This window comes from Oncorhynchus mykiss, chromosome 16, assembly GCF_013265735.2.
Source record: "Oncorhynchus mykiss isolate Arlee chromosome 16, USDA_OmykA_1.1, whole genome shotgun sequence".
Lineage (NCBI taxonomy): Eukaryota > Metazoa > Chordata > Actinopteri > Salmoniformes > Salmonidae > Oncorhynchus > Oncorhynchus mykiss.
Window position 1 is genome coordinate 4,219,692 of NC_048580.1, and position 10,232 is coordinate 4,229,923.

The 10,232-nt window shown below is 46.1% G+C and overlaps 1 protein-coding gene across 1 annotated transcript in view; it reads left to right on the forward strand.

Moving 5' to 3' along the window:
• The window catches only part of sptlc3 (serine palmitoyltransferase, long chain base subunit 3), a 94,962-nt gene extending 85,275 nt beyond the window's left edge, over positions 1–9,687 (forward strand). Inside the window, exons 10-12 of the mRNA XM_036945981.1 lie at positions 3,458–3,593; positions 7,605–7,734; positions 8,491–9,687. Of these exons, the coding sequence (XP_036801876.1) occupies positions 3,458–3,593; positions 7,605–7,734; positions 8,491–8,613 (389 nt within the window). The 3' untranslated portion in view covers positions 8,614–9,687. The remainder of the gene's footprint in view (positions 1–3,457; positions 3,594–7,604; positions 7,735–8,490) is intronic.
• The last annotated feature ends 545 nt before the right edge of the window (positions 9,688–10,232 follow it).

The window sequence follows — 10,232 nt, forward strand, 5'->3', positions numbered from 1 at the left end:
CTTGCCTGGCTCTCCCTTAGCTCTTACCTGGCTCTCCCTTAGCTCTTGCCTGGCTCTCCCTTAGCTCTTGCCTGGCTCTCCCTTAGCTCTTATCTGGCTCTCCCTTAGCTCTTATCTGGCTCTCCCTTAGCTCTTACCTTGCTCTCCCTTAGCTCTTACCTGGCTCTGGTTCTTACCTGGCTCTCTCTTAGCTCTTACCTGGCTCTGGCGCTTACCTGGCTCTCCCTTAGCTCTTACCTGGCTCTCCCTTAGCTCTTGCCTGGCTCTCCCTTAGCTCTTACCTGGATCTCCCTTAGCTTCTCTCTCTCCCCAGTCCTTCACATCATTAGTTCTCCCAGCGGGGTTGGCCTGCTGCTATAGATTTGTCTGTGATCATCAATATTTGAAAGAGATGTGAGACATTGAAGCGTCGTTTGTGTTTCACCTGTGGCTCAGCACCAGAGAGGCACATCCAGGGTCCATCGCTGTTTTCTAGGAAATGCATTGTATCCTATTGGCCAGGGAGCTCTGGGATGTGTGCCAAATAGCACCCTATTCCCTACATATCCCTCCCTATAGGCTCTGGTCTAATGTAGTGCACTATATAGGGAATAGGGTGCCATAGGGTTCTGGTCTAAAGTAGTGCACCATATAGGGAATAGGGTTCCATAGGGTTCTGGTCTAAAAGTAGTGCACTATATAGGGAATAGGGTGCCATATGTGATGTGTCTCTGGTCTTGGCAAGGTGTAAGTGTGTAGTACACCTCCCTCCCTCCCTTCATCAGATGGACAACCCAGAACCAACTGGCTGCAGAAGCAGGATACAGAGAGCTGGAGAGGAGGTTGTGGAGAAGCATTGATATGCTGTACAGTAATCACGTATTGAAGGAGAAAGTCCTTGATGGATGACAGGAGGTTGGTAGGAGCCAGATGGCTGGACAGAGAGAGAGAAATGGGGCGAGGGGAGGGACCGAGAGAGAGAGAGAGAGAGAGAAATGGGGCGAGGGGAGGGAGAGAGAGAGACAGAGAGAAAGAAATGGGGCGAGGGGAGAGAGGGACAGAGAGAGAGAAATGGGGCGAGGGGAGAGAGAGACAGAGAGAGAGAAATGGGGCGAGGGGAGGGAGAGAGAGACAGAGAGAGATAAATGGGGCGAGGGGAGAGAGAGACAGAGAGAGAGAAATGGGGCGAGGGGAGGGAGAGAGAGACAGAGAGAGAGAAATGGGGCGAGGGGAGGGAGAGAGAGACAGAGAGAGAGAAATGGGGCGAGGGAAGAGAGAGAGAGCAGCAGGGCTCTTCAGTAATCACCGGCTATGAAGCCTGTAAGTCCAGGGTGGAATGGCCCAGACAGAGCGGCTGGACTGAGGAACAGCAGGGTGGACACTCCAGGAGAGTTCCCACTAACACTATCACTACACTGTCACTACACTATCACTACACTATCACTACACTACGCTATCACTATCACTACACTATCACTACACTACGCTATCACTACACTATCACTACACTATCACTATACTATCACTACACTATCACTACACTATCACTATACTACACTATCACTACACTATCACTATCACTACACTATCACTACACTATCACTATACTATCACTACACTATCACTACACTATCACTATACTACACTATCACTACACTATCACTATCACTACACTATCACTATACTATCACTATACTACACTATCACTATACTACACTATTACTACACTACAATACACTATCACTACACTGTCACTACACTATCACTTCACTATCACTACACTATCACTACACTATCACTACACTACACTATCATTACACTGTCACTACACTACACTATCACTATACTACACTATCACTACACTATCACTAAACTATCACTATCACTAACTATCACTACACTAAACCGTCACTACACTAACTATCACTACACCACAGTGGATATTCCTGGAAGGTTCTCATAACTCTGAACGAATGGCCATTCCTGGTGGGTCACCGAGCAGAGCCAATGTCTGGCAGAGCACACACTGGGTTTACTTTCCAACGGCTGGGGTCTGTGGCTGAGGAACGGAGGCTTTAGAGGTAGCCATGTGAGGTTTTATCTTCCAACACTGTGACCACCCCCCCCCCCCCCCCTCTCTCCATCCCTGGTTCATGTTAACTGGCCAGGTGGTATGGTGCAGCTCATTAAAGTGTCCAGGGTCAGTTTAAACCTACATGTGGTTCAAGCTGACTAAAACGATGTAGAAGAGACAGTGTTCTATAATGAATGCTGTGGCTCCAGTGCTATGAAGTATTACTCCCCCATGATGGTTCCCTACACCACCGTGGCTCATCTCCTGCGGGTGACAGGTAAACCTAAAGGTTAGCGAGGCAGAACTGTTACCAAAGTGTTGCCGGTTTGAAACCCAAGGCTGACGGGAAGAAGTTTGGGATTCTAGGTATCGCTCAAATCAACTCGAAGCGAAACACTTAACTGATCCAGGGTTGCTGCACTGGCGTTTGTTCTGGATGCTAGATAACTGTCACGGCGTTCGTAATAATGGTCGGACCGAGACGCAGCGCGATATGAGTTCCACATACTTTATTATTAGGGAAACTTAACAAAACAATAAACGAACAGACCGTGACTCCTGAGGTGCTATGTGCAATAACTCTATAAAAAAAATTATACTTAAATATGATCCCCAATTAGAGACAACGATAACCAGCTGCCTCTAATTGGGAACCATACAAATCACCAACATAGAAAATCAAACCTAGAACCCCACATAGAAAATATAAACTAGAACAACCCCCTCAGTCATGCCCTGACCTACTCCACCATAGAAAATCAAACCTAGAACTCCACATGAAAAATATAAACTAGAACAACCCCCCAGTCACGCCTACTCTACCATAGAAAATAAAAGCTTTCTATGGTCAGGACGTGACAATAACAAATTAATGTATAAATAAACCTTATGTTTTTCTCCTGACTCCAGGCCAGGGTTGGACCCCATCACCACTAGCCCTAACCCCATATTAACTCTCTCAGGGTTGGACCCCATCACCACTAGCCCTAACCCCATATTAACTCTCTCAGGGTTGGACCCCATCACCACTAGCCCTAACCCCATATTAACTCTCTCCAGGGTTGGACCCCATCACCACTAGCCCTAACCCCATATTAACTCTCTCAGGGTTGGACCCCATCACCACTAGCCCTAACCCCATATTATCTCTCTCCAGGGTTGGACCCCATTACCACTAGCCCTAACCCCATATTAACTCTCTCCAGGGTTGGACCCCATCACCACTAGCCCTAACCCCATATTAACTCTCGAAATGGTTGGACCCCTCACAACTAGCCCTAACCCCATATTAACTCTCTCCAGGGTTGGACCCCATCACCACTAGCCCTAACCCCATATTAACTCTCTCCAGGGTTGGACCCCATCACCACTAGCCCTAACCCCATATTAACTCTGTCTCTGTAGGTCAGGCCAGGGTGCACCAGCTGGCAGAGAACACACGCTACTTCAGGTCTCGTCTTCAAGAGATGGGCTTCATCATCTATGGTAACGATGATTCTCCTGTGGTCCCAATTCTGCTCTACATGCCAGGAAAAGTTGTGTAAGTTGCTTTCATTTGGTTTATTCGACAGGGACAATGCACTGCTTTCTAACCCCAGTTAGTTGAACGTGGTGCTTGTAACGCCAAGGGTAGTGGGTTCGAATCCCGGTACCAGCCGACTGGTAAACATCCATGCACCTCATGGGTGTAAATCGCTTTGGATAAAAGTCTGCTAGATGGTATATTAGATTAGGAATTATAACCCTTGCCACTAGGGGGCGTATGTAGTCTGTTGTCTGACCTACCACCACCATCAGACCCAGACAAGACCACCTTCAACTAATTACCTGGCACATAAAATAACTCATAGAGGAAATCTGCTTTCACTTTGTGTGTGTCTATCTCATCTTACCTTCTGTGGACATAAGAGGGGCGGCAGGGTAGCCTAGTGGTTAGAGCGTTGGACTAGTAACTTAAAGGTTGCAAGTTCAAACTGACAAGGTACAAATCTTTCGTTCTGCCCCTGAACAGGCAGTTAACCCCACTGTTCCTTGGCCGTCATTGAAAATAAGAATTTGTTCTTCACTGACTTGCCAAGTTAAATAAAGCTAAAAAAAATATATATATATATATACACAGTACATTATAGCTGTAGAATTGGTTAGTTCCAGAGGCCACAACAATGTCTGAATGTATGTACAACAGGTCAGCTATTGGCCATGATCTTTTTGCTGTTTTAATTGATCGAGTCACTTGGACTAATTGTCATACAGCTACTATATCTGTTGTTGGAAAGCAGGTGGTCATTTTACTAGGGGTCAGTTCAGAAGCAACAACAACAACAACAAAAAGGGTCAATATTGAGTGTCTTTTCAAGATGACTTTGAACTGCGGCCATGTTTACTGTGTCCAGATGCTCAGTGAATCAGTCAGTGAATCAGTCAGTGAATCAGTCAGTGAATCAGTCAGTGAATCAGTCAGTGAATCAGTCAGTGAATCAATCAGTGAATCAGTCAGTGAATCAGTCAGTGAATCAATCAGTGAATCAGACAGTGAATCAGTCAGTGAATCAGTCAGTGAATCAGTCAGTGAATCAGTCAGTGAATCAGTCAGTGAATCAGTCAGTGAATCAGACAGTGAATCAGTCAGTGAATCAGTCAGTGAATCAGTCAGTGAATCAATCAGTGAATCAGTCAGTGAATCAGTCAGTGAATCAATCAGTGAATCAGACAGTGAATCAGTCAGTGAATCAGACAGTGAATCAGTCAGTGAATCAGTCAGTGAATCAGTCAGTGAATCAATCAGTGAATCAATCAGTGAATCAGTCAGTGAATCAGTCAGTGAATCAGTCAGTGAATCAGTCAGTGAATCAGTCAGTGAATCAGTCAGTGAATCATATAAAATGTAGTAGGCGAGGATCGTATTCACACAGGACAGACACTTTCAGATGCGTCCCAAAGATAACAGCCTTCTGGCAGGATAACAACGAACCCTGTTGAGCAGCTGGAGGACCTTGTATACTGGGCTTCCTTCTACTATGATGTCATCACTGGTCGTCTGCTGTCCTAGTTCCTGGTGGAAAACTAGGTTAATGTTCAGGGAGCCAATGTCCATCTCTACCATTCCACTCAGTGGCACCAAGGACAAATAGCAGAAAATTTGCTGATCAAATGCTACCATGTGGTTTGATCATGTGAGCGAGTAGTAAACAAGGTCATACGTTCAGGGTCATACTGTACGTTCAGGGTCATACTGTATGTTCAGGGTCATACTGTATGTTCAGGGTCATACTGTATGTTCAGTGTCCTACTGTTGGTTCAGGGTCATACTGTATGTTCAGGGTCACACTGTATGTTCAGGGTTATACTGTATGTTCAGGGTCATACTGTACGTTCAGGGTCATACTGTATGTTCAGTGTCCTACTGTATGTTCAGGGTCATACTGTATGTTCAGTGTCCTACTGTTGGTTCAGGGTCATACTGTATGTTCAGTGTCCTACTGTTGGTTCAGGGTTATACTGTATGTTCAGGGTCACACTGTATGTTCAGGGTTATACTGTATGTTCAGGGTCATACTGTACGTTCAGGCTCATACTGTATGTTCAGTGTCCTACTGTATGTTCAGGGTCATACTGTATGTTCAGTGTCCTACTGTTGGTTCAGGGTCATACTGTATGTTCAGGGTCATACTGTATGTTCAGGGTCATACTGTATGTTCAGGGTCATACTGTACGTTCAGGGTCATACTGTATGTTCAGGGTCATACTGTACGTTCAGGGTCATACTGTATGTTCAGGGTCATACTGTACGTTCAGGGTCATACTGTATGTTCAGGGTCATACTGTACGTTCAGTGTCATACTGTACGTTCAGGGTCATACTGTACGTTCAGGGTCATACTGTATGTTCAGTGTCCGACTGTACGTTCAGGGTCATACTGTATGTTCAGTGTCCTACTGTTGGTTCAGGGTCATACTGTATGTTCAGGGTCACACTGTATGTTCAGGGTCATGGTGTATGTTCAGGGTCATGGTGTATGTTCAGGGTCATACTGTACGTTCAGGGTCATACTGTATGTTCAGGGTCATGGTGTATGTTCAGGGTCATGGTGTATGTTCAGGGTCATGGTGTATGTTCAGGGTCATGGTGTATGTTCAGGGTCATGGTGTATGTTCAGGGTCATACTGTTTGTTCAGGGTCATACTGTATGTTCAGGGTCATAGTATATGTTCAGGGTCATACTGTATGTTCAGGATCATACTGTATGTTCAGGGTCATACTGTATGTTCAGGGTCATACTGTATGTTCAGGGTCATACTGTATGTTCAGGGTCATGGTGTATGTTCAGGGTCATACTGTATGTTCAGGGTCAAAGTGTATGTTCAGGGTCACACTGTATGTTCAGGGTCATACTGTATGTTCAGGGTCAAAGTGTATGTTCAGGGTCACACTGTATGTTCAGGGTCATACTGTATGTTCAGGGTCAAAGTGTATGTTCAGGATCATACTGTATGTTCAGGATCATGGTGTATGTTCAGGGTCATACTGTATGTTCAGGGTCAAAGTGTATGTTCAGGGTCACACTGTATGTTCAGGGTTATACTGTATGTTCAGGGTCACACTGTATGTTCAGGGTCATACTGTATGTTCAGGGTCACACTGTATGTTCAGGATCATACTGTATGTTCAGGGTCATACTGTATGTTCAGGGTCATACTGTATGTTCAGGGTCATACTGCATGTTCAGGGTTATACTGTATGTTCAGGGTCATACTGTATGTTCAGGGTCACACTGTATGTTCAGGGTCATACTGTATGTTCAGGGTCATACTGCATGTTCAGGGTTATACTGTATGTTCAGGGTCATACTGTATGTTCAGGATCATGGTGTATGTTCAGGGTCATACTGTATGTTCAGGGTCAAAGTGTATGTTCAGGGTCACACTGTATGTTCAGGGTTATACTGTATGTTCAGGGTCACACTGTATGTTCAGGGTCATACTGTATGTTCAGGGTCACACTGTATGTTCAGGATCATACTGTATGTTCAGGGTCATACTGTATGTTCAGGGTCATACTGTATGTTCAGGGTCATACTGCATGTTCAGGGTTATACTGTATGTTCAGGGTCATACTGTATGTTCAGGGTCACACTGTATGTTCAGGGTCATACTGTATGTTCAGGGTCATACTGCATGTTCAGGGTTATACTGTATGTTCAGGGTCATACTGTATGTTCAGGGTCATACTGTATGTTCAGGGTTATACTGTATGTTCAGGGTCATACTGTATGTTCAGGGTTATACTGTATGTTCAGGGTCATACTGTATGTTCAGGGTCATACTGTATGTTCAGGGTTATACTGTATGTTCAGGGTTATACTGTAAGGTGGTTCTGTTTAACACATTCAGTTGTGTATTTCATGGTGGACCAGGCAGGTTACTGAACAGCCCTTTATGACAGCTGGGTAAAAGGGGCTGTAAATACAAATTATTGATACATTGGTACGTTCATTCATCCCTGCGCCTTGTCTTTCACAATGCCTTCCTGTGACTGTGTTCTGCCTCTGTAGGGCTTTCTCTCGCGCCATGCTGAAGAGGAAGATAGGAGTGGTGGTGGTAGGGTTCCCTGCTACGCCCATCACAGAGGCACGGGCACGCTTCTGTCTGTCTGCTGCACACACCAAGGCCATGCTCGACCAGGTGAGTACACACGCAAACACACACCGGGACACAAACACACACACACACATAGAGACATACATACATCTCTCTCTCTCCATCTCCCCTCTCTCAATTAAATTCTCTCTCTCTTTCTTAATTTATTTCAATTTCTCTCTCCCCCCCTCTTTCCCTCTCTCAATTAATTTCAATGTCTCCCTCTCTCTCCCCCTCTCTCTCTCTCTATCTCTCTCTCTCTCTCTCTCTTTCCCTCGCTCGCTCTCTCTCTCAATTAATTTCAATTTCTGTCTCTCCGTCTCTGCCGCTCTCTCCTTCTCTCTCTTTCTTTCTCTCTCTCAATTAATTTCAATTTCTCTCTCTCTCCCGCTCGCTCTCCTGCCCTCTCTCTCTCTCCCTCTCCCTCTCTCTCTCTCTCAATTCATTTCAATTTCTTTCTCTCTCTCTCCCCCACTCTTTCCCCCTCTCTCTCCATCTCCCCCTCTCTCAATTCAATTCTCTCTCTCTCAATTCATTACAATTTCTCTCTCTCTCCCGCTCGCTCTCCTGCCCTCTCTCTCTCTCCCTCTCTCTCTCTCTCAATTCATTTCAATTTCTTTCTCTCTCTCTCCCCCACTCTTTCCCCCTCTCTCTCCATCTCCCCCTCTCTCAATTCAATTCTCTCTCTCTCAATTCATTACAATTTCTCTCTCTCTCCCGCTCGCTCTCCTGCCCTCTCTCTCTCTCTCTCTCTCCCTCTCTCTCTCTCCCTCTCTAACATTATATTTTCCTCCTCCCCAGGTGTTGTTTGATCTGAACGAGTTAGGAGATGATTTGTGTCTGAAGTTCTCCCGGAGGAAATATTCTCCTCGTCCACAACAACACAACAACAACGACGACACAGACTTTGAGCTGGACAGTTAGCCAATAGACTGATAGGATAACCCCTGATCTCTGACCTCCCACCTCTGACCTCTGACTTCTGCACTGAGAGACTGTAACGGTGGTTCCATGCTGACAGGGAATGGCCATACGTCCCAATAATTTGTCCTTTATCTCGAAGTGTACACTTGTGCTCTCCTCCCCACACATGTTATAAACATTGGATTGGGTGTAAGCATGGGTTAGACAGTGTCTAGTACCATTTGTCTTGTACCAGATCATAATGGGAAGTGAACCGGTCGTACATGGTTACATTTTGGGAACAGCAGGTGCCTTCCGTGCCAGTCCAATACACCGAGAGAGTGGGGTCTCGACTCGACCAGTCCAATACACCGAGAGAGTGGGGTCTCATCCCTGCCAGTCCAATACACAGAGAGAGTGGGATCTCGACTCGACCAGTCCAATACACAGAGAGAGTGGGGTCTCATCCCTGCCAGTCCAATACACCGAGAGAGTGGGGTCTCATCTCTACCAGTCCAATACACCGAGAGAGTGGGGTCTCGACTCGACCAGTCCAATACACCGAGAGAGTGGGGTCTCATCCCTGCCAGTCCAATACACCGAGAGAGTGGGGTCTCATCCCTGCCAGTCCAATACACAGAGAGAGTGGGGTCTCGACTGTACCAGTCCAATACACAGAGAGAGTGGGGTCTCATCCCTGCCAGTCCAATACACAGAGAGAGTGGAGTCTCAACCCTGCCAGTCCAATACACCGAGAGAGTGGGGTCTCGACTCTACCAGTCCAATACACCGAGAGAGTGGGGTCTCGACTCTACCAGTCCAATACACCGAGAGAGTGGGGTCTCATCCCTGCCAGTCCAATACACAGAGAGAGTGGGGTCTCATCCCTGCCAGTCCAATACACCGAGAGAGTGGGGTCTCATCCCTGCCAGTCCAATACACAGAGAGAGTGGGGTCTCATCCCTGCCAGTCCAATACACCGAGAGAGTGGGGTCTCATCCCTGCCAGTCCAATACACCGAGAGAGTGGGGTCTCATCTCTACCAGTCCAATACACAGAGAGAGTGGGGTCTCATCTCTGCCAGTCCAATACACAGAGAGAGTGGGGTCTCTACCAGTCCAATCCACAGAGAGAGTGGGGTCTCATCTCTGCCAGTCCACTACACAGAGAGAGTGGGGTCTCATCTCTGCCAGTCCACTACACAGAGAGAGTGGGGTCTCTACCAGTCCAATCCACAGAGAGAGTGGGGTCTCATCGCCACCTTATACAACCAAAAGGAATGTCCAGTGCCCGAAGTGCTGCTGCTCTGTTCTGTATATAATAGTGTGTGTTTATATTAGAATGTAAATTAAGAGATCATATAGTTCGGATCATTATACAAGGCAACCAATCGTTCCAGGCTGCCTTTGTAGATATTGACTGGCCTGATTTATAAATAAATGTCAAATGAATAAATGTATGAAAGCCAGAGTTCAAAGGAAAGATGTTTGTCTCTCGGTGTTTCACGATGTGTTTTATTAAATGTTGCTTTGTTACCGTACCTCTTGGTTCTTTTACTGAACTGGTTGCAGTGACTCTTGTCATTTTACACCGAAATACATCGTTGCATTTTGTTTTTGTTTCCCCCCAGAATGTTTTCC